At 42.5% G+C, this 26819-nt stretch overlaps 2 protein-coding genes across 4 annotated transcripts; one reads left to right on the top strand and one right to left on the bottom strand.

The window, feature by feature from the left end:
• Positions 1 to 536: 536 nt before the first annotated feature.
• LOC134616752 (paired box protein Pax-3-like) lies at positions 537 to 17605 on the bottom strand. Of its 3 annotated transcripts, none has more exons than XM_063461739.1 (9): positions 17521 to 17605; positions 16739 to 16974; positions 16197 to 16326; positions 15811 to 15954; positions 11849 to 11854; positions 6813 to 7012; positions 6089 to 6254; positions 5736 to 5959; positions 537 to 554 (listed from the first exon to the last, which is right to left on the bottom strand). In XM_063461739.1, the coding sequence occupies exons 1-9, from the start codon at positions 17603 to 17605 to the stop codon at positions 537 to 539; spliced, it is 1209 nt and encodes a 402-aa protein (XP_063317809.1). The 3 variants fall into 3 exon arrangements, with proteins under 3 accessions (XP_063317809.1, XP_063317806.1, XP_063317808.1); XM_063461736.1 differs by lacking the exon at positions 11849 to 11854 and adding an exon at positions 1570 to 1830; XM_063461738.1 differs by lacking the exon at positions 11849 to 11854 and adding an exon at positions 1570 to 1830 and having other exon boundaries at positions 5736 to 5956.
• Positions 17606 to 21453: 3848 nt separating this feature from the next.
• Positions 21454 to 26095, top strand: LOC134616754 (E3 ubiquitin-protein ligase RNF182-like). Its single transcript, XM_063461740.1, has one exon. The coding sequence runs from the start codon at positions 23642 to 23644 to the stop codon at positions 24263 to 24265; it is 624 nt and encodes a 207-aa protein (XP_063317810.1). The 5' UTR covers positions 21454 to 23641; the 3' UTR covers positions 24266 to 26095.
• The last annotated feature ends 724 nt before the right edge of the window (positions 26096 to 26819 follow it).

Raw genomic sequence — 26819 nt, 5'->3', positions numbered from 1 at the left:
GCTGGTTTTCCCGGTGTAGTCACACGTTGATCGCCAAAGAGTTACTTAATTTACAGTTAATATCATTTTCCATAACATGGTTTTGATGAAGACATTCTTAGAAGAGCAGAAGTTCTTATGAAGTCTACCTTAGCTTGCATCTCTGCTACATGTTTAAAAAATAAAAATACTAAAAGGTCTTGAGTGGAATTACTTCCCATATCCCCGCCCTCCTACTTTTCCTCTTGAAGTATGGTGAATGATCAGCGCTTGGTTCTTGGAGCATGACATGACGCACAAGCAAAGCAAGTGTCGGGTAACAAGAGCGACTGCGCCTTTGGTTCTGATTATTCCAGACAACTACCTTCATCTGCATCACTTCACCTTCATCTCAGAACGTTCACTTCTTGCCAAAGGAGAATGTCTCAATCGCTTTAGCCCCCACACTATGTCTTGCTGTCCTGGGGAAGTTGTCAGAGGCAGCGGCTGGTGGTGTTTTCCAGGAACAAATGTCAGCGAGACCTGGCAAACCTCTTCTTCACGCCACCTTGGGAGCTTCAAATAATAAAAGGCACCTAAGGGGAACATATAAAGTTTATTTTTCTTTGTTTATTTTATTTTATTTACTTACAACAGAAAATCTCATGGAGTGAAGTGTGAAATGATCAATTAAATGTGAGACGTGATGTTGGTAGGGAGGGATGGTGAGAGCAGGTGAGAAAGAAATCTGGGATCCTTTGGTAAACTTCGGAATGAGAAGCTTTGAGAAAGCTCTGAGAATAAGTCTGGACATAGTTTGTACTTGGTGTGGTTGGTTATACTGCCCCGAGACAGAGCCTTAGCCTGGATCTCTGGCACTGCTTCACTGATCAATAACAACTCTAAATCTGACCTCCAGTGGGACACATGGTTCTAATCCGGACCTGCCAAGGGCCATAATCACCCCCTGTTAAAAAGCCTCTTACCCTGCTTTTATGCAGATACACGTACACGCCTGCGCACACATAGACACACATCCATTTGCCCCCCCCCCCGAAGCTACATATGAGTCCCTCCCAGGACTGACTAAATTAATGACATCAAGATGTTGCCACTGATGGGCCAGTCAACATTTTGGTAGTGTACTTCAGATCAGCCCCAACAGCAGACCGCACACTCCCCTCTGGCCTGTCAAACGCACTTCGAGACACAAGTCCTTTCATTTTGGCGGCGATCTTTGTTACACGGGGGTCATTACATGGCTAGGTGAGCCAGACTGAGGATTTGATGGGCAAGCTCATCATACGCAGGGGTCACAAAAGGACAGTGAGTGAAAACGTGTGTGCTGGGATAAGCTTCGGGCCACGTGGATAGCCCGATGATGGTAATGTAAACTGAGGTAACCGCGCTGCAAGCATTCCCTAAAGTTTAATGTAATTTCAGCGCGGTGCTGGGCGATTTGAGAAGCTCACTCATCAGAGGGGTCTGCGCAATTAAAGCAGAGGTTATGGTTTAGGCCTTTAAACAAACCTAAATCAGGTTGGAAGTCAGCATGAATTAGTGTTTTTGTTACAATATTATAACAAAAATTAAAAAAAAATTACATTGTACCTTGCTCTGACTGTACTGTCCATACTGGTAGGAAGGGTGGTGGTCCACATAGGCTGAGGAGGAGTAGGAGGGCGGGCAGTAAGACTGAGTGCTAGGCAGGGCGGGCATGCTGGTCAAGCCTGGTAGAGCCTCCAGGCGCTGGGAACCATGACAGCTAGCAGCCATACCACCATTGGGCTCCAGGCTCCCAGTCAATGGGGAAAGGGCAAAGTCACTCTGGGACTGATGTGGTACTCCACCTGGATTCAATAGGCCCATCACCTGAAGGCAGACAGAGGAAGACTTGATTGTTTAGAACAGGAACTGGATTTAATTGAAGAGATTTTCTACTTACACCGTGACCTTCAAAATAAAATATATTGCAAAGTAAATTTTGAAAAATCCCAAGGCAGTATCATACACTCATTTTATCCACTCCACACAGGTGGGCTGAAGTGTAAGAGCTCCTTCTCCCCCTCCCCCCCCCCGTTCACTGTCATAAATACATTATTACTAGCTTCCGTCACACATATGGTTCTCTTTATTCGGAATAGGAAGCTGACAGTGGCCAAAGCTTTAGCCCACTAGTGGAATCTGCTATAGTTCTTATGTCGTATTTGCAGAAGCAGGTTAATAAAAATATTTGAGTATTTTTCTCTCATTGTTTACAGTAGCGAACTCGTAGCATTTCCTCGAAATTAAACCAACAAAAAAAGAAAGTGTCTAAATTTGCTCAGTGTTGATTTTAAAAACAAAAATGCTGAGAACGTGATGTTTATTTTTGCTTAAATTCTGCCTAAAAAAAGCAAATTTCACTTTCACGCTTTCACTTTCCCTTAATCATCTCACTTTCTCTTGAGACAAAAACCACAGTGTCCTTGTGAGGGCGAAGAGGTCAAAGGTTAGGTGGGATTGAGGGGCGGGGTGTGTTTGCATATGTGTCTGAGCACTACATCTCCTACAAGCGTGCAGCAGTAGGTGTTTGCGTGCGCACGTGTATGTGTATTAGCAGTTTTTTGCTCCAATGTCAGGGATGTAGGGGTATCAATGATCCATCGGGAACAGCTGCACAAAGGTTTGCGTGAGAGGCAAAGTGAAGTCATTAAAATGTCTAAAAATGGACAAAAAGGGAGAACAAGAATTACAGTCCGTGTAGGAGGACGCAGAGCCGAAGCCAAGAGCAAAACCAGGAACTGTCTAACTGAAAAGAAAAAGATAAAGAACGAGTAGCGCCAAGTGGTTTAAAAAACAAAGGCTTTCACAGCGGACAGTCAGTTGGCGCACACACGCACATGTACGCTACAGAGGCAGCTTCGAGGGTGGCCGTGGCTCAGGTGATAAAAAGTGCAGTCTTCTAGTGGCATGGTTGCCAGTTTGATCCCCAGCTTATCAACATACTGGACAAGACACTAAACTCCATTTAATTCAAATGGCAGGCCAGCACCTTGTTTTCCACCCTTGCTGTATGAGTCCATTGTCAATCAGAAATGCACTGCAATGCATTTAATTGAACTTAGTTAAGATTAAAAGCTGCTATATTAGTTCAAACTATTTAATTTCTTCAGTTATTTTTACATATTTTTTCTTTTTTTCCCCTTTAGTATTTAGTTTCCATTTGTGCAGTCTAAATATTTTTGAACACGCAAGGCTGATATCTCAACTTCTGTTTACGTAGATTTCAAACAATACAATTCAGTCACGTATTAGTAATTAAGTTTTATTTTTTAGTTAATATTTGATTAATAATGAATGAAACTAGGCCTTGCATGTCGCAGTACCTTCAGCCTTAAAGCTATTATGTCTTTGGCCATGTGAGATCATTTGTATTGTAATGTAGCCCAGAAAAAAGAAAAAAAATTAGATGACAAATTTCACACCCATCGTTCTTCGCTGTATGAAAAGTTTGGATGGATTTCTCACTGTTGGTATTCATTTACACTCTCACATCCCTCTCCCCCGTTCCTACCAAATTGCAGCTCAATATCCAATGAATACTTAATCTTAGATATTCCCCATGCATGTTTTTGCTATGAATCTACGAATTGTATTTAAGGATTCCTTGATTGTGTCTTCATCCAGTTTTGTTCTTGTGAGTCTTTCATGTTCTCTGGTCTGTTATTGTAAAAGAGATTTTGTTCTCAGACTGCCTGATTAAATTAAGATTTTTTTTTGTTCCTTTTTTTAACATTTTTCCCCACGTGGTGTTTCTTTACAAAATAAAACATATAGTACACATGATTGTGTTGAAATGCATGCACCGTGTGTGTGCAAAGGTTAGTTTGCATTGTATTTGCATGGCTCTCTGTCTGATCTAGGTGCTCATGTGTTCATGCCCTCTCTGTCTGCAACTGAAACAGCATCAGGTCCTGGTAGTATGTGTCTGTTTTGAGGTTGTTCCGGAGATTAGGACTCGGGGGGGTGCAAATCCTGGCCGCTTGCTTCCTTGGTGAGAAAGGATTGCTTTGGTATGCACCAGATCAGCAGCGAGACACAGGAGAAAGGGAAACCATTGGCGTGAACGCTACTCCCAAAGCAGAGCTAACTGTTCAGACAAGAATATCACCTATCTAAAGTAAACCTTATCCATATCAAAACTCCACGGTCCTCTCAGGTGGCCATATCTGGAGTTGAATGAAACCCCGAAACTTCTGAAGGATCCAGTAGAGTAGATCAGATATTATAGACAAATTTGGAGGTCAGATAAACGGATAAATCCAGCAAGGATTTGATACAAATTTGACCAAGCTATGTAGCTATATGACGAAACTGAAGAAGTAAAGTTTTCTGAGTGCAGAGAGGTCTTGAGGTATTAACTATCAATGTCATAGAATTTAATAAATTCTCATTTTCTCTGCCTTATTAAGTTAAAATCGGGAAATTAATTCTATCCTCATCTGAAATCGAGAAAAACGCATTGTAATGTACATTCAAACAGCTGCAATGGATACATAAATTAAAACAAATTAGCCAACAAAGTGAGTCATTTACATAAATTACACACCTTGTTACGAAGGGCTAGATTACTTCATTCCAATCAATTAAGACACTGGAACATTCAGTGATTGCAATTCCAGACTGAGAAAACATTCGAGGCATGCCGTCCGATTTGCAAGATGAGATGTCCGTTCAAATGCAGAGCGGCCCACTAAGGTTAATGTTGAAACCATCCATGAGGCCACAGCACCTTTGGCCTCTTTATTGGAGTTAAAGTCCATTGGTGACCCTGTGGGTGCAGGAAACTCAGCCCACAAGCATGAGCTCAGTTACAGGAAGGCTGCTACCAGCAAGCTTGCGTACCATTTACAAATTAGGAGTTAGCAGATGTGGCTAACTTTGAATGCATTTAAAACCAGATGTTTCAGATGTTTTAAATGTTTATATGGTTGGTTATTTAGGAGAAAAGAGAACATTCTGTTCTATAACTAGAGCTCATATGCCAAAGTGGTCAGTTACAGCTTCAGCCACAATGGTGCCACCTACTGCTTTCTAACTGTGCACCTCAGTGGCCACAACAAAGCTCTTCTTCTTCTTCTTTTCTCGGTATATACATCCTCAGGCATTCACAAAGTAAGAAACCTGCCCGGAGCTGTTTTTTTATCTGAGCCTGACAGGAGTCTGAGATTCTCTCTCATGGGAATTAAGACTCAGCATGCATTGCATGTGAGCCCGCCACCCTTTGTGGCGGTTAAAAGCTCGTTTTACGCCTGTTAGTCTATCTTCTGAGCTGGTAGGGAGCCACTGATGGACACTGATGACTGTGTAATCGACCATAATTGTCTTTTCAGTTTTGATTTGTGTCATCATCCGACATCCGTACATCCTTCCTCACGTCTGGTCCTTTCTGCCCCTCCAAAGACTGACGTTTGCCACATTTTAAATTCATCAAGCTACCCGTCGGAATAAACAAAAATGAAAAGCTACCGAGTTCTTTAGCCTAACAAGGTCTCATCTGTGTCGCTGCAAAGCTGTCTACGAGGCCACACACAGAAGTGCGAGTGCTCGTGTGTCATTATTCCAACATATGGTGGACTTCTCAAACCGCAGCGAAGGACTGCTTCTTTTTTTTGTTATGTGTGGATAGGTGTGTGCTTGTATTTCAGCCTATTTAATGTTTGTTTATGCAGAAGTACAATGACTTGGCAATAAATGTCTTGCTGTGTATTTTAATAACAGATTGGCAGACTGACCTGCGGTGAGAGGCTGTTGCTGATGGTCGGGTTGACGGCGTTGGTGTGTCCTGCTGGGGACACAAAGTTTTCTGAATATCCTGAGAAGCTGTGTCGACCAGAAGACAGGCAGTACGCAGAGCTCCCATCCTGGGAACTGGCTGAGGAGCTGAGCCCACTCTGGTGCACAGAGGTGGGTGGTAGAGGCTGCGGTCGGTGGACTGTGCTGGGCTGCTCAGAAGCTGCTGGATAAATTTAGATGAAACATTTTATTTAAAATCCCATGATTCTTATAAAAACACAAACATGTGCGATAAGAAGAAATCTGCAAAATCATTACTCAGGTATGCTCAGATTTGTTCAGCTATGCTCACCTTGAGCTATAGAAGTCTGAGGGTAGGGGCTGTCTGACAGTTGATAGGGTTGCAAACCTGGCATAGCTGATGGGGGGAAACCACCAGGGATGAGGTGGTTAAACGCCATCAGTTGATTAGCCCCTGCTTGCTTCCTCCACCGGGCTCTTCGGTTACTGAACCACACCTGAGAGAGTAACATAGGCAAGTGTTTATTTTTTTCCTAACCCAATAGGGTTTGCCATCAGGCCAGTGAAGGTATGTGTGCACATGCGAGGCCAGTCGGTGTGATTACAGGGAGCTGAACTGACAGAGATCTTAACATTTGTAAAGTGAAGTGAAATGACACACATTACTACTTTGTGTGCCATGGCTGGTCGCTGGGTTCAGATAAGGCTGGAGGGTTGTTACGGTTGTTAAACCCTATATTAGGAAACCGTCTTAAACAAGCGTCTATTTTGTGATGTTTGATGATCTTAACATAGCCCTTTTTGAGGAGTTTGCCAAAAATAGGACACTGTTTTCACACACGGTGGCTGCAGTGAATCTGCATTTTGTCTGTCTGCATGTGCAGGGGCAAAGGGTCAAGGGTTTTTAGAGGAACACATGTCTAATAGCTGTGAGGAATGCGTAGCAACATCTCAAGGCTACTTAATGCCCATGTGACACACGGTCATGACGGACTGACACACTGCTATACTGTCAAGATTCAGGTCTCCAAAACTTGTGTGTGCGTGGGTCTAACCTGAACTCGAGCCTCGGTGAGTTTGGCCCGCTGAGCCAGCTCCTCTCGCGTATAGATGTCAGGGTAGTGCGTGCGTTCGAAAGCCCTCTCCAGCTCCTCCAGCTGTTCTGCCGTGAAGGTAGTCCGACTCCGACGCTGCTTCCTCTTCAAAGGCAGACCCGGCTCGGAGTCCACATCGGAGCCCTCGTCTGAGTGACTGGCTGGGATCAGGAAACAAACTCTGTGTTAATTCGATATTCAGAGGAGTCAGGCTGACACAGAATGACACACTGTAGTAAATACTAAGCTGGGGTACAATAGCAGGATCTGATACAATAGATTGTGCTGAGTGCAACACATGGTGCAGAGCCACTTTAGATTGTATCCTCCTGCTCCCTTAAACTCCTCAGTGGTTCCTGAGGGGATCAAAAGCCAGAGGCTGCTTGAACATGGATTAAAGAGGACTACATCTCTCTGGGGTATCCATTCCCTGGGACACTGTGTCTCTTCCAGTCTTAGCCATGCTGTGTCCTATGCTGATAGGGTCCCATAGTGAAAGGCAGTCAGCCTTTTGCAGGTGCTTCTTAATCTGTTTGTTCAGTTGAGGGCAGGAGAGAGCAACTGGGTAACTGGGAGACAGCCATTGGGACCTAATTCAGCAGAAGAAGGGAATCATTGAATGCTTGAGACCATAGACAACCATTTCTGAATTTTGAGGGGGAGGTTGCCCATCTATTAAATAATGATTAAGCTCCACAAACTAGCGTGACAGTCTTCCATTGTCCACCATTACGTGTGTGCAATCCCCCCCATCATTCTCACTCATATGCACACTCACAAACATGCATCTGCTGCGCCTGAGCTACGGGTTTTCACTCAGTGAATGTAGACTGTGACAATGTGTCAAAAACAGATGGAAATAAGACAGAGTTGGAATCCACTTCCAAATCCACCCCAGAGGGACCCCTTAAAGCTCATGAGGAGGGTTCACTGCACCTTTTCGACACTCAAACTATGCAGCAAACACCTCTACGCCGAGGGAGACGAAATAAGTGGCTCAAAACCAGACGGACAGGTGTAAGCAGCAGAAAGGCTTCAGCAGAAGACCGAAGCTTGGCTATTTCCCCCCAGACAGACAGACATTCTCCCTCTGCCCTTCAGATTTAAAGCTTTAATTAAAAAGTGCCAAGTCAGACAACAAGGAGGGGGTGGGGGCTAGAGGCAGAGATCTCCCCTCGCCTCTGGAGTCTCTGGAGCTAAGCAGGAAATGTTTGTGCTGGTTGCCAGTGTGTGTCTGACCAGGCATTACACACGGATTTGGCCTGAGGGAATGCTGCTGTGATAAGGACCGCCAGCACACAAGATTCTGATGCTGACAAGAGCTCTTTATTACATTTGGACTGAGGGTGCCACGTAGGTGTATAGGCTCATCAGGGATTGGTTGGATGCTTCAATAGGTTTGGAAAGTGCAACTCTGAGCATGGGCTGTTTTTTGTGTTGTTTTTTTCCAGGTAAAAGTTTGGCCTGAGACCCACTGAAGCACATTTTATATGTAAAACACATGTCTGACACAAAGAGAGACTTCGGATTAAAGTAAAACTTTGCTTATAAAAGCAAAATTATTTTGTATTTCTCTGTGTATTTTTTATAAATCAGCAACTTGAGAAGAGTACATCTCAAGATGAGGAAGCGAGCACAGTTATATCCAGTGCCATTACCATTTTAATAATGGGCAAACAGAGAAGGAAAGAAAAAAAAAGACAATGAATGAGGGCAAAGAAACTCAAAAAATTCTTGAGGGAGGGAAGGCGAACTCATAAAACTCCTCAGAGGAGAAAGCTCCCCATTGGCATTGTATATCATGTTAACTACAAGGTTGGGGGTGGATCTCCTCGCCTGCACCCTTTTACCTTTTATTTCTGTCTTTCCTTCTCCTTTCCCTCCCTGTTTTTATTATTAGTAACCACTAAGAAAACAGTCCGTCACAGAGTGTCCTTAATGGTAAATGACAGTGTTGCTTTTGTCATCCTCTAGCGTGCTCTCTCTCTTTTTCTCTCTTCCTCTCTCACTGTCTTTCTTTTTTTTTTGTGTGTGTGTGTGTGTGTGTGGGGGGGGGGGGGGGGGGGGGGGGTGTTATGTGGCCAGGCCTTTGTATCTTTGCAGGGAAAAGCCTGTGGCAGGGCTCTATTGGACCGATTACCACGCTCCATCTGTAGGAGCCATCAGGGACGCCCGGGCCCGCATTCAGGGGCCTGTCACCTGCCCAGCAGGGGAGTGGAGGGGGGCTGAAGGGTGAGATGGGGGCTGTAGAGCCAGGGGCTGAGTGGGGGAATGAAGAGTGGGAGGGAGAAGGGGGGGGGGCGCGGGGGGGCACAAAGGAGTCTGGAGAAGGGCTACTGAGGGCTGTGGAGGGGCACAGCAGGGGAGCACCCCTTCATCCCCTCCCTCCATGGCCTGAGGGGCACAAAGTTGGGGGATGGGGAGTTGAAGGGTTGACATGGTGAGGAGATGGGAGGCTGAAGGCACCTGAAGAAGATGATGGGGAAGGCGTGCTGGGTGCCAAGCTAAGGCAAATTGGGGTGCTGGTTATTCTTTAGGACCTGTCCCTTAAATCTCATCAATTTACTTCACAGCTCTTGTTTTCTGCTCTCCCATCATTGCATCTGCATCTTTGACTCTTTTTTTTTTTTTAAAAACACTTTCCTGCACTGCCATCAGTTTTTAAGGCATGCTGATGCAGTAGCAGGCTCTTTCCCACACATTCCCTGCAACAAAACGACAGAAGAGGATACTAACCGCACAAAGGAAGGCCTCGACCTCCTTACTTAAACACCCAAATCAAATTTTACGCTGGAGCTAAAGCACCGGGGAGCTGAAAATACTCCATCGCTCCTCACAGTTTGGCTCTGGCTCTGACGGGCATCCTAACAGAAAGATAGATTATTATCCCACAAGCGGAAATTGAGGTTGCTGAAGAATAATCCACGAAGCAGTTGTTTCAAAAGAGAGCAAGATGTAGTATAATAAACTAATAAGAAGCTAGTTCAGATAGCAGAACAGATATGACGGTGTTTATCGCAGTTTAGGGAGCTCAACAAGTGAATTCAACAGGTTCCTTTCCCTGATCAGATTTTCAAGACTAAAAATTAAAAAAAAAACAAGTGTATTCACAGACGAGCGTGCAGGCAGATAAAATGCAAAGGGCAAGGACAGTGCTGCAGACCCACCATGCAAGATAAACCCAACCACGTATTGATCGAGAGAGGAGACTGACAGGCAGGGAAGATAAACTCCAGAGGGTCACAGATGTGAACTTGGGGAATGTCCAGTTCCATTAGCTTCACCTGCAGCAGGAGTGCCTCAAACAGGCCAAAAAAAACCAAGAGAGGGTTTCGACTGTTAGGAATAAAGGCTGCTCTTGTGTATTGCAGAAACTACCTCGGCCAGGGCTTGCCTTGCCAAGCATTCACCCCCCCTCCACTTACCCTTTCAAGAGATGTTAATATGAAGAGACACTGCGCTCATACGTGCATATAAATTTACACACATGCACTTTGAAACGAGAAACAAACCAAAGAGGTGGAGAGAGAAGTGTGAGAGAGACTCAAAGTACATACTGAAGGAAGGAATAAAGTAAGAAATCAAAAAAGACGAGAAAGTCTCAAATGAAGAGGGAAACGAGGGGATGAGGAAACACAGAGGAAAGAGAAAGCGAAGCAGAGCATATGTGGCAGTTTATAGTCTCATCTTGATAGGGGCTGGCTTAGCCCTTCCTCCAGGGGCTGTTAATAGAGAAGGTAATTGAGCTGGTGACATGTGTTCACAACACAAAACAAAGGGCAGAAGAGACAAATGAACTAGCTATTTGCCCAAGGAAGTAGATGTGGCCCTTTCAGGCCACAGAGCACAGTGCGAGTGGGCCACTGAATAAAATAGTGGCATGCCACATAGAGCCAGAGCGAGCAGATGCACTGAGGGAAAGAATGGTTAACTGACAGCTTATGGGCTCAGCTGGGGTTAACAGTTAAGGGGGAAATGGGAGTGAGTGGGCTGCTCACTTGACTTGCTAAAGAGCCCCCAGGAACCCGCAGCTGCCTGGGAAAAAAAAAGTGGGGGGGGAGAAAAAGTGAGAGATGATGATGTGATGGACATAGAAAAAAAAATGGAGCGAATAAGCGGAGGAGGTTGGCACTTAACGGACAAAGAAATAGCCGGCAATATGAAGTTGAAAGATGTATCTCTGTCTAATATCGGTGAGGGTGACAAAAAAGCACAAATGGCCCTGCGTGGCTATTATGTGTGCCCAGTGTGCGGTGGTTATTATTTAGTTCCACCGCAGTGCAGTTAGGTGACAGTTTCACGGTGGCATTTCCACCCTCGGGGCACGGACAAAGCAACTGCAAAGAACCCACGCAGGGCTGCAGCAACAGGCCAGTCTGCCGCACGTTCCAGTCCCACAGAGACCAACCAGCAGAGCTCCCCATCAGCTCTGCCCTGTTAGGCAAAACAGACACCCGAACCAATTACCTGACGCAGGACAGCCGGAATATGGTTCTTGGATGCAGGAAAGATGTACGTGTTACAAAAAGAAGGTTATTTGTGTGTCATGGATCCTTCGGTGGAACATCTTGATACTGGTCTGTCCGTTGACAGCTTTTCCCAAACATTATCATAACCTCCTTTCCTGGGGCCTGATAGTTTTAACAGTGAAGTGACCCCAGGTTAGCCCCTGACCTTTTCACACACACAGCACCGCAGCAAAGTCAGCCTCGCCACTGACCCTGCAACAAAACTGCACAGATACTCAGAGAGAAAAACCATCAACACATTCCACGCTTTAATTTTTCAGACCCTACAAATGTCTATGATTTATTTATTTATTTTTACTTAAATGGTAGGAAATAAGCTGGAAACTAGAACACACATTTCTTTACTTAAAAAAAAATTGTTGCCTTCTTTGTTCAGAGTGAGAAAAAAGAAATAAATCAAAACAGCAACAGAGTTGTGTTGGCACATCCGTAATGTGCAATGTGCTGGATGAAACGGCTTCACAAAACCTGAGGCTAAACAAAGTTAAGTGATTGACAACGCTGTCTGGCTTTACTCAATTAACTATCCCATTGTGGCTCTTCTTTGGAGAGTCCCCTCGCTCCCGACCCTTTTCTCTCCTCGCTCCTTTATCCTCCCCATCACAGACTTTTGCTTGGCTAATACTTCCAAGAAAATAGAGAGCTCTTTTTCTACTGGGGCTCCTCTCCTTGACCTTCTATTGCTCATTGCTTCTCTTTCAGTAACTTCACAGTGTCTTTGGGGTTAGTGGGGAGAATGCAGAGAGTACATCAGCGCCGAGGGGCCGGCTCAGGGCAGGACCCCAGCCCATTACTTCAAAGTTGGCCCGCATTCATTAATTGTCCTTTGAATTAATATTGGAGGATCACAATGTGGGTGCCAACAGAGAAAGAGGCTTTAATGAAGCATAGAGTCTGCATTCAGTTGCAGATCAGCCAGTGTGGATTTTTTCCATTCTTTTTTGGAGCAGGAGAGAGCGTTGAGAGTGGTGCCGACTAGCAAAATGTGAAAGTGCTGAGTATTTAAAGTAGAGTAGAAGGGCAAAGATGTATCTATCCACCCATCCATCTATGAATTTTGGGCCGTTTTCCCAGCAGTCTAACAGGATAAATAAGCATCATAAGCACTCTCAACACAGGAAAACACAGAGTGAGCCCCACATATAAATTTTTCCATTATCCAGCCCTGAGAGGAAAATGGAAATGTGGCTATAGCAGACATTCCTCTGGTTGCACTGAGGCCTTCTGTCTCCTGTCTCCTCCAAACCTCCAGTCGCATGTTCTACAAAATCTCTCTCTCTGTTTACAGTTAAGGGTTATTGCTATGTTTCCTGGATGCCTCTGCTCCCTGTGTGTGACCGAAATGTTATCTGTTTATATACTTAGATGCCTCATGAGAGCCTAAGTTATGAAACTTGAAAATTGGATTAAAGAGCCTGTATGTAGCCGGCTACGTGCGGAAGTTTGTTATTGCAATAGCTTCTCCTTTGTTGGCGGTTCAGACCAACCTATATTACATACGCATTTCTGACCGCTTTAAAATACGGCACAGGCCTGAACGCAGTTGCAGACTTTCTGCTCTCCTCGCTCTCCAAATTTCCCCCTCATTCAAAAGCCATGCCAAAATCACAGGGAGCCAGTAACCCAGTTTATTTACACAAACAAAGTCCTACTCAGCTCCTTTGACAAAAGCAGCTAAATCTTTCATGTTTTGTCAGCACTTGATTCCTCCTGTCCCTCTGGCTATTTGCCTGCCTCTGGACAATAGAGGCAGGAGAATGGCAGCAGATTGTTGGAATGCACCTCAATGAAACCAATTATTACATGTTGACTGCGTTCACCATGGCAGATTTGAAAGAACTGAGCTCATTCATTTTGGCACCACGGGACTCCCTTTTTAAAGAAAAGTTATCCCTTTGACTGTTTGTATTTCTGAGCTTTCTTCCCCCCCGCCTCCTCCTTCTTCTTCTTCTTTCTGCCTTTCACCCCACTGCCATAAATGGATCCTGCAAGACTTGCTGCTCTAGCTTCGGTGACTTTGGTTACTTTAATTAATTATATGAGGCTAAAGGCTAAAGTGCTAAGAGTATGGAGGAAAGGATGCTATCAATTAACACATCCCAAGAACAAGAACAGCGTTGCACAATTCAGTGTTCCTGTAAATATTACACACCCAAGATACAATGAGTTGCTTGACTGCTTGATTAACAAATATATATACATATATATAAATTGTAAACCAACTTGCTCAACCGTACGCGCTGTTTAAACTTTGTCAAGTCTACTTTCACTTATGCAGCAAATGGAACTATCAAACCCTTTCCCACAATGTTCCAGCCACTCACCAATGCCATGGGCCTTCCCGATATACTTTAACCCATAAACCTTAGCAGTCCTTTTTTTCCCAGACAAATAAATCTAAATGAGTCAGCTTTGATCTTAGCACTTAAGGAAAGCCAACAATAGTGGTAGAAGAGAAAGGGGCAGAGAGCAACAGGCTTCTCTCTACCACAACAATAGCCTCTACAAACACCTACTTAATCAATATTTGGCCAGAAGACACTCTCTCAGTCCCCAAACCACCCTTTTCACATTCTAATGAAGTCTCATAAAAGAGGGGGGAAAGAAGAAAAACTCAACTACTTCCACAAAGAGACAAGAATGAAATTGTACTTTTCTCAATAGAGAAATGTGCTTTAAAGATGATTGCGTGTAGGATGTCACCTATTTGGTGGAGAGAGAGAGAGAAAGAAAGGAGTTCTATTTATTTGTTTATTTTGTTCTGACAATTAAAACAATTCCTAAAAATCATTCAAATTACATTTTAAACATATTTGTCTCCCTATTACCTGTTACACGTTTTTTTCTGTGTCCTTTCTAACAGACTGCTCAAAGTTTAGTTTAACTAAACAACTACCTCTTCGGCTTGGGGCGATGAAGCAAATCAGGGTCAAGAAAAAAATATGCGTATGAAATCATAATTTGCTGGTGTATCCATCTACAATCAGAATCTAATCGGATTTTTATTTTGTATCATCCCCCCCCCCACACACACACACACCACACCCCCACAAATGAGTTGAAGAAGTTTAATAAGCAAGCTGGCCTGATCAATACTGTGGATGTTCCTCGTCTGGTGGAGGGAAGTGCCCACAGTCACTCCATTAAATGTATGCGCCCTAGGCGGAAAGGAAAGGGGCGGACTTTTCTGGGATGAAAGTGGAGAGAAATAAAAGGGTTCGGGTTTAATCTAGTGAAGAGTTTCCCTGCGCTCACTCGCTGAAGGCGTCATGCTCGCTGCGCAAAGACAAAAAGCGGCGATAAAAGCTCTGTGCGCAACAGTAACGGAACTGTTCGATTTGACTGGCGTGAATTTAACACATCTCCACATTTCACAAAACCGCGAGCCTTTTGTGAGCTGCGGAATGCGTTAACTCAATGTTAATTTTATTTTCCCCTCTTAGAAGAATTCCCGTCTGGTAAAATAGAACAAGAGTTCGCATTTCAACAGAAATATATTAGGAAAATCTGCATTATTTAGGCTAAAACAGCAGCATAATTGCTCTTCGTGTATCAACTATAAATTCAATCACGTCTCCAATAGCAACAGTTTTATTTCAGTCCTCAACAGGTCGAAAATCAACAGGTGATTGTCTGGTTCTGGTTTCTTCCCTTTTTTTCCCTTTGATGTGATTTGTTCTGTAAACACTGACGAAATCCTCCAAACTGGCACTTTTTTGGAGGAGTCTATAAACCAGGTCGCACTGGGCCTGTTGGTGTCCCTGAATAATTCATCGCTCATTGCGGGTTCATAATGTCTTCTCCCGGCCTTTTGTCAGCGCAGCTTTTTTTTTCTCCTCCTCCCTTTCTTTCCCTATTTTGAAAGAGCCTCGCATTTTATTGTACACCACTGAGCCGCTCACTGGAGTTTGGCTTTTTTGTGCGTCATACCGAGGTGTGACTCTAAATGGACTCGCGATGCTTTGTGCTCAGAAGTTCATTCGCAGTGTCCGATTAAGTGTTTAAAAAAATAATAATTCTCAGGCCTGGGAGTTACACAAATGTTTGATTTTGAAAAAACTATTTGTTTAACTCTCACAAGTGTAGGCGCATGCGTGAGCACCTGAGATTTTAAAAATTCAAACATTTCCAGAAAGTAATATCGAAATTATTTATTATTATTATTATTATTATTAATAATAATAATAATAATTTTCTTTCTGATACAAACAAACGGCAAAGCACAAGCGGATTTCACCAGCCTGAAAAGCCTTGCTCATAAGCTACAGACAACAAAACCGACCACACACAATTAAACATTTAAAAGCCATAAACAACCAGATCTTACTTTTCTACTCAAATTCGTTTCTTAATTTTTTTTTCTTTTTCAACATTCTCCTGGACAGTAACATGAGCACACAGCGCACTGAAATCATAAATGAAGAACTTACATCGGTCTCCCAGAATGCCATCGATGCTGTGTTTCGTCCGTGGCTCGTTTTCCTCCATCGCCCTCTTCACCACTTCTTCATCCTCCTCCTCATCCTCACCAGCTCCGCCGAATTTGGAGCGCATGACGCGGCTGATGGCGCTCACTGAGTCAGACGGAAAAGTTCGGATAAGTTACAGAAAGAAAGAAAAAAATAAAATCATTCTTTAAAAAATTCTTCATTGTCAAATAATTGACAAAAAATGTTCATAATCCCTTACACCAACAAATTTTGCGCTCGTTTTTGTTGATTAAAATGATCCCACCACTTTTAAGCGGGGAAGATGAAATTATTTTTCCACATCGTTCCTTCCGGTTATAGTTACAATATTTTATAATTGTCTGTACCTGAGGGGACGTTGTTTCTGTCGCAGATTCCATCTTTCAGTAGTTTGTCCCTAATTTCCCAGCTGAACATTCCCGGGTTTTCTCTCTTATACTCTTCGATTTTCTTGTCAACCTCTGGAGAAGCGGTTTGCTTCGGTGGGAAAAGGGAGAAATCATATTTTAAATAAGGGGTTTAATATATATATATATAGATAGAGATATATAGATATATGCCGAGTTTAATACTTGGGATGCAACACAACTTCAAATGCCTTTTACTTAAATAGAGGAGATTTGTATTTTCATATCTACATATTACAAAAAATATATTTCTAGACACGTTTTATTTTGGCTGAATGTCTAAAAAAGAAAAGGTTGAGGTTTTTTTAATAACGATGGCAAATTTCCAGATTATTAAATCTGTGAGTTTAACAACAGTGAAGATTTTTATTTTGACGGGAATGTGTTGTCTGAGCTTGTTCTGAAAAGCTTTGCTGAAATAACCTGTGGACACTGGCTCTTGAATAATAATTAGACACAGCATTAGCCGTCCCGTCTCTCACCTTCGGCTTGCTGCCTCCGATGGCCCCCGGCCTGATAGAACCCGTCTCCTGGTACCGGCAGAGAATTTTGGAGACGCAGCCGTGGGACACCCGCAGCTGACGGGAGATGACGCACGGCCGGATACCGTGATGGGCCATCTCCACTATTTTATGTCGAATGTGGTTGGGAAGAGGTCTGCCGTTTATGAAGACACCACCGAGCTGGTTGACCCGACCCTGTCCTAACGGAGTCGAGACTATAGACAACAAGGGGTTTAGTTTGTGAAACACCTGAAAACTAGACAACTTGCCTCTTATCTTTTCAGCAAAACACTTTGGAAACTGTATATGTATAAAAATAAATAAATAAATAACAACAACAACTCCTCACAACTCTCATGTGACAGGCTATGTTGGAATAAGAGCAGTGAAATATGTAAAAGCATATATAAATTATATATTGGCCAGCTGGACAATTGCGTTATTAAACACATCGTTTTTTAAAGGTTACATTTAGACACAAAACTGCACTTATGCTTAAATAGTAGGCATAAAATAGACATGAAATATTACAAATTCAAAACCAATCACCATATAGCGCAGTCAGACTTTCTCTCCAGTAACAGACATTTAAAGTCAAGGTTTTTTGTTTTATTTTGTTTTGTTTATTTGTTTGTTTTGGCTTTTTAAAGTTTTAAAGATGTTCCGCAGTCACGTTTTCCACCTTTGCTCAAGTTTTTTTGCTTTAAGTTGAAGTTTTGTTTTAGATGTGCGAGCAGCAGCAGCTGGATGTGGTTTCTTACCTTCTAGAGAGTATCCTCCTCGCGGGTAGTTCTGATGGGGAGTCGGTCTCATCATCCTCGGTAAACCTCCTGCAAGTGCTGTCATGTTTCCTGACTTTCTGTCAGGTCGCTTCACACGTTTAACGTAGCTACCTTGGTCGATTTTAATCCAACAAGACGCTCCTTCTTTTGTTAGTTTAGACGCCCTCTTCGCAGTCGCCGGCCGTCTCCTATTCGTTGAGTAACAGGTTGCCTCGACCGCAGCGCACCGAATTCCTCATAAGAGTTACTGGTTGCTTTCCGGTGATCGATGTGGGGTGAGTTTAAATCAAAGTGCTGGTTGCCCTGGCAGTCCTGCGGGGACTATGAAGATGCTGTGCGAGGATGGATTGAAGTCAAACATTTTATCTGTGCTCGCTGTCCCCTCTGACTCTACCGCGCGCATGCTGATTGGTCAAAGATCCGGACGTTCAGGGCCAGGGGGAGCTGTGTGATTGGACGTCGGGCCCTCTCTTGTCTTTGGACTGACCTCACGAGGTCAGCTTGTCACGTCACAAGCTTCTGTGCGTGAAACTTCTCACAGCGAGCGCAACTCTTAACAAAACAAATTCAGCAGATCTGTTCGATTAATAGTTTTTTTTCCTGGCTCTGCTGAGATGATGATGCCACTGCTGGGCCTCAAATGAACAGCGCGAGCCGATTAGCCCACAGAAGCAGCACGACTGCGGTTAGATTTTTCAAATCTGACGATATTTTTTGAAGTCATCTAAGTTTTCTGCTACCTTGAGAGTTCGCACTGAGTACTTTAAAATCAAATCAGCCCACAGTATATTAACACAGTTAATCATAACCTTATTTCAACAAAAAACACATTTTATTTATACATATAGATATTTTTATGGACGTTTTCTTGGTGTTGTTGTTATTATAGAAGGGGGGGGGTCTAGTTTTTTATCTTTTTCTACGAGTTTCTTCACACACACATTGTAATAAGCTCTAATAAGTAATAAGTTGTCATTTAATAGTTGCACTAATTTAACAATGAATGCAGCACGGAGCAGTGTAACACATCCGTGCAAATGCTCCATTAGGGACACCCTGAGCCACATGTTGGATCACTTGAGTTGTTGTTGTTGTTGTTTTGTTTTTTAAATAATTACAATAAATGGCGATTTTATTTTTTTTTTCTGTTCCCCTCAGGAATACGTTTATACATTGGGTGACTGAGCTTATGGGACACCTCAGTCTGCTGAATTGAATGACTGATTGGTCAAGACAATATTAGGCAACATCATAACTTACATTTTCTGTGCAATGCAGTGATCACCGTTATATTTGTGAATATTTACCTAAACCTGATGATGATCCTGAGGAGCACTGTGAAAATCTCAACTAAATGAAACTAATTTAATTTAATAATAAACTAATTTATTTATTTATTGACTGTTAAATGGAGAAACAGTGGATGGGGGCACAGAGATTGTTGTATTGTTATTTCACTTACATCCCAACTTGGTGCAATCTTTCTGGTCCTTTCACTCCCACAGCATGTGGCTCAACATATCTTTACTCACTCTATAAGACCCTGTGTTTAAAAAAAAATCCAATGGACACAGAACATGTGGAAACATTATACGTCCATAAAAGCAGAATGGGGGAGATAGAAAGTTATTATACTAAAGTTCGACTATCATGAAAAGGATATTGGATCTACCATGTCAAATCAATTAGAGGGGTAAGCTGAGTCAGAAATGCGCTGTGGTGGTGGCAGCAGCGGTGAACCTAATGCATCAAAAATATAGAACAAAATGAACCCAAAACTAAATAACATGTAGCATTTACTTGGCAGATACACAGCCAGAGTCTTTTGAGGCTATATTTTGGAATCATACACATTAATGAAACTCAATAACCTTCTATGTCTCCACTAAAGATAAAGTTAGTATAGCTGCCTAATAACCTATAGGCAGTTTTGTTCTTGGCTGATAAGGCCCTTTGCTGAACCACATCACTGAAAAAATCTCCTTTCTTTGCAAAGCCACTTACAGCATAATAGTCGAGATTAACACAATATCAGTTCAAATATAGGTGGACATCTGGAGGAAATTAAATCATAACTGATAATCTGTCCATGAGCTATAGGGACTCAACTGCTGAGCTAACAAGGTTAAATCATTAAAAAAAAATTCCGTTCCTTAGTTTTAAAAAAAGTATTGTAACTGTAACTGCTTACCCTGACAAGCAGAGTGATTGATAACCTTGATTACCCTAATTTGGATTATCCATTGACTTTCGATCATAATTTCATTGTGTTAAAACAACAGCCAGCTGTAAAACAGCATGTGTTTAACCTTTATTAGGCCTCAGAGAATCATGCCTCTGCTGTGAGTGGGAATTTTTTTTAATTAAGTGTAATAATATATGTCTGTAAAGCAGATGCCTGCAAGAGTTTATCATTATTTCAAGTCTTTTGGGGGGGGGGGGGGGGGGGGGGGGTTTGGTTTCCTAATATTTTAAACACAGAATTGTAGTTTACTTACTCACTTGTTATGACGACCACAACTCTAAATTAAGCTGAGATTTTAAATCATTGAAACCACATTTTATTCATGAGCAATTTAACTCAAATCTGAATTTAATTGAACTGAATTTATTCCATAAAAAGATGTATTTTTAAAGTTCTTGATTTTTACGTCTAACATTTGCAGAACACTGGATTTGAGTTAACGCTGCATAGAGCTTGACTCGAAAGAATGAGTGGTGTAGGTGGACTGCATCAGTGTTTTTTTCTTTCTGTGTGTGTGTGTGTGTGTGTGTGTGTGTGTGTGTGTGTGTGTGTGTGTGTGTGTGTGTGTGTGTGATTTCCGTTTAGGACAATATCAATCGTAACTGATTTATTTATTTATCCTGTCTTTTTTTAAGCTCCAAGCATTCAATGGTGACAATTTAAAAGAACTTTACATGGGCGGACATAGTCTGAAAAGTGAGAAACAGATTAGGAGAATACCCAATTTATCTATTAGATAAACATCTAAGCAGCGTTAGGATGAGGAAATCCATTCTCTGATTAACAGCCTTTGGGATGTTACTGTTACAAGGCACAACCAAAAGAGGCACTGTTTTTCTAGTGTGTTTGATCTTATCAAATATGTGTGGCTCTCCAGACTTCAGTGGGAACTCACGCTGAGTGCAGTTATCATAACAAAGACCTATAAGGTGAGCTTAGGTGAGGAAGAACAAACAAAAAGAGAAGCAAAGCATTTGTTAACCATACAACCTCGGGGCATGCGGGGTTGCTTTAATAGTTGAGTAACTACAGACCCAAACACTGAGATGATGAACCATCATTTGTCACCTTCAGTAAGATTATTATTTAACCTGCAATACACTGTGCTCTTACTTCAGTGTGTGTGTGTGTGTGTGTGTGTGTGTGTGTGTGTGTGTGTGTGTGTGTGTACGGGTTCGTACTATCCTGGTGGGGACCAAAATCTGACTTTTACTATCCTGGTGGGGACTTTCTGCACCGTGGGGACCAAAATCCAGGTCCCCTCGGGGTTGAAAGCAATTTTCACACTCAAAATGCGGTTTTACTGTCAGGGTTACAATTAGGTTATGGTTAGGTTTAGGGTAAGGGTTAGGGTTAGGCATTCATTTTTAATGGTTAGGGTTAGGGTAAGGGGCTAGGGAAAGCATTATGTCAATGGGATGTCCCCACGAGGATAGCAAACCAGACATGTGTGTGTGTGTGTGTGTGTGTGTGTGTGTGTGTGTGTGTGTGTGTGTGTGTGTGTGTGTGTGTGTGTGTGTGTGTGTGTGTTTCTCTTTGGCGTAGGGATGATATCTAGTGTTATGACAATACACAGGAGCAGAATTATTGCTTCGCCAAAGAAAGTTTTACATCCAAAGCAAATTCAGTGCAATATAGATTCTTTTAATGATTAGAAATGACTAGTTTTACACATGTGATGTGGAAATCATCATTCAATAGGCTTTTGTTTTAAAATCACAAAATATATAACACAAGCAAATCCTATCCATAATCTGCTCATTTTTGCACATCTTCAAGGATTACATATTCTGAGTTCAGTTTTATTTTCTAATGTACAGGGGAAAAAAAGAATAAATATGTCAAACATATTCTGAAGCAGTAACCCAAGACACCATCAAGCCCTAGGGCTTTTTCTTAATTTCCCTGTAAATACATGCAGGATGAATTCAGTCGACTAGAAGGCCAAACAACCTTGGTCTCTCTGGATGAGAAACACTCGGGTGACTTTTGCCATAATTAATATGATTTGCAAGAAGTATTTTGCTATGTCATTTTCTCCATCGCAGGGCCAGATTGAGCTTTAAAAAAAACAGCAACTGATGTTTCTGCTTAAGACCAATAACAACCATAAGCCAGAGAACCGGAGTGTGATAACAGCCTTAAATGAATGAGTCTGTGATGAGTTACAGTGTTACGTTCTTAGGTGTAACTGTGTGATGCAAGAGAAAAAGAGAACAATGCTAAATCAATTTTAGTCCTAGTATTTCACATCCCCTTTACTGATTTATTAAAAGCAGATACAGAGCAGTCCCAGTACAGGGGGCTACAGAGCTTGAAAGAGTTCAATTATATGCATTTTGCATGTTTTTGTTTAAAAATCTTGGCGCTGACAACATTTCTATTGTCAGAAATTCATCTCATTATGTGTTGACACATTTCTTCTTCATTTATATATTTTACTGATGAATCACTTTACTTCTGAATCATACAGGAACTAAAGCAAAACACCAATCATCATTAAATCCATGATTAGAATGAAGTTTTTCACTATTTCCCCTATATATAAATTGATATCTTTTTGTCTCACTAACCTGATTTATAAAGGAGCACTGATATGCTAGCAATTTAAAGTGAATTCTAACCAACATAACTCTGTCCTCATTAATGGCTGGAATTACCGCGCTGTTAAAACGTTTTAACTACATGTAAAGTTGTTCATTTATATAGATTAACACTGCTTTCACTAAACATGCAAGCATAAATTCCGCCACAAGAGGGCCCATTGTACGTCGACACATTCTGCAGGCCAGTGTGTGTGTGCTATCATGTGTAAAGATACAGCCTGAAGACAGAAGCTTGTCCTAACATGTAACACATAGTTTCTGTGTGGAAAGGGCATGTAATCTTCTTCATCTGTGTTGGCAGGGAATTCCTTTAAGATGACTCTATTGACTCTGAAACGTTTCAAGTATACTTTAAATCCATATTCAGAGATCCATACTATGGATGGGGATGTAAAACTTTTAAGGACAGACATAACAAATTTGTGCATTATACCAGTGGTCTGACTTTATTTAAATTAAATAATTTCATAATTTCTCATTAAATAAAATAATGATGATAATATTTCTCCACACAAACCAAATAGGGTGTAAATGTATGTAAGTTGAGCAGATACTCCTTGTATTACTAGGGTGGACAAAAGTTTAAAACTGGAATATGAGTCATTATGCTTGCAATAAAAAGAACCATTTCCATGAGAGTCTCCTGGAAATGGTTATTAATATCAAACATGATAATAAAAAAGAACAATCACGAATCTCTAAACCGGCTGCTGGTATTTAACCCACGTGGTGCTCTCTGAGCTAAAACTTGCACAACAGCGGATCAGCGCCGGGCTGAAGGTGTCACCGCTGATCATCCTGCTTGGCGCTGTCCACTGCCTGTGGTGCTGAAATGTAGAGGAATCAACACATGGTGCCCTTTACTGACACCGCGGGCACTAAATTCTAATTATACGGTTAAATAGGCCTGTTAGATCCAACTTATACACGTGATTCACGCTTGAGACAAATCTGCCAGGTGACAGAGACCAATGGAGAAATCAATTTGACCATGTCTATCGATTTATTAGTATTATTATTATTATATATATATATATTCGCTTAACAGTTAGTTCCGGTGTTGAGATCACGGCGATGCTCAGAAAGGAACGCGATTTCAACACAACCAGAAATATTATTTATTCCATTTCACACTGCCTTCCTGCAGTCCTGCGATCCACTTCGGGAGATCCTCTTATGTGTGATGGTGAAATGTGAGCCTCGGTGTACTGACAGTGTTGTCAAATAAAGCAGTTAATGCGGTCCAATAATGGAGAACATGGCGGAGGCGCTCAGTGCAGGAGGCGTCCATGGGGAGGAAAGCGAGTGCAAAATATGCTACAACTACTTCGATTTGGAGCGCCACAGTCCCAAACTGCTGAGCTGCTCCCACACCTTCTGCCTGGAATGCCTCGAAACGTTGCACTTCCGGGAGGGTCGGGGCTGGAGAATCGTTTGTCCCGTGTGTCGCCACCGAACTCCTTTACCGGAACGTCGGGTTCGCAACCTCCCCGACAACACAGCTCTCACCGAGGAGCTCTCGCACAAAAAGCGGGAGCCCGAGGACTCATTAAACGCGGAAAGGCTGCCGGGTCCGCCCGCCTCTCCTGCGACCTCCACGGAGACCGGCCACAGCGGATGGGAGGCGTGCAAACACGTTGCATTCAAGACCAGTTGCGTGTGCGCCATCTTCTCCTTCCTCTCCACGCTGCTGCTCCTGTTTCTGGGCCTCGTCTTTGTGCATAACCTCAGCCACATCAGGTCGCTCGTCCCTGTCTGCTTGTCTGTTGCCAGCATTCTCGCCCTGTTCTCGCTCATCCTGACTTGGTTAGCCTGCATGCTTTATCAGCCTGAAACCGAGGCAAGCGACTCAGTTTATCTTAATATCACGTGATCACCCGGATACACCAACGAAACCCAGCCTGTTGAGAACTATTCAAAGGGAAATGGTTATCATTTTATTTTTTCAGAGTGATTATAAATCCCGTATGGCACTTTAGTAAAAGGCATGTTTGTGGATAATTGTAATAACATCAGTAAACGGTGCACAAACTATGTTTGAACTTGTGCAGACTCCTTGCCACACTGTCATGCTGTACTGGGACACTTTACATAAACAGAGCCATTAATAATAACTTCAAATCTAAAGCAGGCTTTAGCTTAGCGTCCCAAGGTGCATTGAAACAGCTGTATGAGTAAAGCTAATGGGACATGACAGAATTATTCCTATCTTCTGTGCCCGTTTACCTTAAAACTACCTCTGTGTGATTACACTGACTCCCCATGGTGGGCCGGGGCAGCAGCAGGGGATCCCAGGTCAGTCACCCTGAGGGGACATGGGCCTTAACAAGATGAGAAAAATAACTTTGGGGTTGGGGGCCTAAATAAGTAGTTTTTTGAAGTGATGACACAATGGAAGTGCAGGAAACCTCCTGGCTGTCTTAAATAACCTGATGGGGGTTCAGTTATCTTTATCAAATCATTAAAATCATGCTTAGATGGCTTTTAGAGCAAGTGTTTTATTGGATTTTTGTGGATTTGTTGCATGTATTTGCTGTGTCTCATCATCATAAGAACAGCAGCACTTTCAGTGCACTGGGTTTGGGTTATTAAATCCATCCTGATCAAGGAGATGACTCCATTTGGTTTGTGGTATTTGCTGAATCCCAGTAACACAGTAGGCATTTATATCCACTTAGTGTTGTTTTAAGAGGCGACACTGGTCTCTGGAGTTAAAATCCATCTCTTTCAGGTCTCTCAAAGGAACTCCTTCATTTGGTCATCCGGTCAGTGAGTAATACCACTTAAGTGCCACCATGACAAAAGCCTGAGGAGGAAAAAAAAAAGAGGGATAGCAGGCTTCCACTGGGAGCCATAGGCAACAGTGTGTCTGGGGCAGAGGGCTTCATTTCATGGGGACTGTGGGGCTTAAAGTTAAAGATTACTTTGAAATCTGCATCCCCTGCCATCAAACTCTCCCACCATCTCCCACCCTCCCTCCAGCCATCACTCCCACTCCCGAAAAATAAAAAGCTGTCGCTACAGAGCAGGGGATGAGTCGAGAGCAGATCCTCTTTGATGACAGAGAAGGATCCTTTTGTTCTCTAATCCCTACACAGCACACACACACACACACACACACACACACTCCCACCCTCCTCTTCCTTATACATTCAACTAGATATCAGAGATTTTCATAATCAGATGGGGGGGGGGGGGTCAAACGTTATTAGTTTACCAGTTTTACCTTTAAAAGAACAGATTGACAGTGGAACATCTCTAACAAAAAGGAACAGGTTTTGAGGTCATCACTCTCTCCACAATTTTACTCGGTGGGTTTTGGTGTATTTCTCCAAACGTTTTAAATTTTGCAGCCCTGAAGCTCTCCCAAATCTCCCCAGAAATACATGCAGCAAAACACTACAATTAACCTGCAAAAGGTTGTAACTCACTCACAAATGCTCATGTGTCAAAAAAGAGAATACGTACACAATGCTGCATAGGATTCAGCAGATTTTGATATGGATCATACAGCATGTGACCTTGCAACTGAGAAATCAAACACATGTATAACCAATAAGTGTTCAAATTGTAAGCAGTTGTGCTTTTTATTTTAACTTAACCCTTTGTTGACTATGATTTATACATGCTAAATGACCTAATTTGTAATTTTGGCTGTAAAATGAAAAAGGAAATAATTGAGATTTTTCAGAAACCATTTGAATTTTGTCTCTAACTCAAATGTTAATTGAGTTATGGTCATGGTCAAGAATGCCTGTAAAATAGGCCCACTGGCAGGCCTGTGGTAAATAAAGGGTTAACATTCTGAAACCTTTGTAAATGAGAAGTGCTCTTTCTGATGTGCACAAGTAACAGAAAGTTGAGAAGAATTTAAAATACTTCATCTGTGATTTGAAGTTGAGCAACTCAGAATAACTAAAGTAGCAGGTAATCACATTGTAATCACACTGGCGGGAAAGAATCACATTTTAAATAACACAGTAGGTGAATCTCCAGGGAACAGTGATTAGACGCCGTGGACACTCAAAAGAGACGGACAGTTGCAGGATACATTTTCTCTCTTCCTGTATCGTTTTAAGTGTGTGCAGAGTGTGTCTCTGAGTCATTATCACATTGGACACACATATTTCACAGAGCAGATGAAAGTGGTGTGTGTACTTGCAGCATCTGCCCCCTGACGGTCCGTGTCCCGCCGTGACCTCAAAGACACAGCCCGAGGAGTGAGATTATCACCCTTCTGTGTGCAGTTTGCCTCATCATGTGACCACAAGCTTGTGTGAGTCCAAGTCTGTGTGTATGTGGTGGAGAAAGTGTGGCTTTGTGTGCACATGTGCACGTATTTGTCAGAAAATGGCAGTAAAAACATATGGCCCAACAAGCATGAAAAAACTCTAAAGAACAGTGAGAAGAAATTGATGTCCAGGGTC

This window comes from Pelmatolapia mariae, linkage group LG18 (assembly GCF_036321145.2).
Source record: "Pelmatolapia mariae isolate MD_Pm_ZW linkage group LG18, Pm_UMD_F_2, whole genome shotgun sequence".
In the NCBI taxonomy this organism is placed as follows: domain Eukaryota; kingdom Metazoa; phylum Chordata; class Actinopteri; order Cichliformes; family Cichlidae; genus Pelmatolapia; species Pelmatolapia mariae.
The sequence above is the reverse complement of the archived record's forward strand: the minus strand, read 5'-3'. Positions and strand labels throughout refer to the sequence as shown.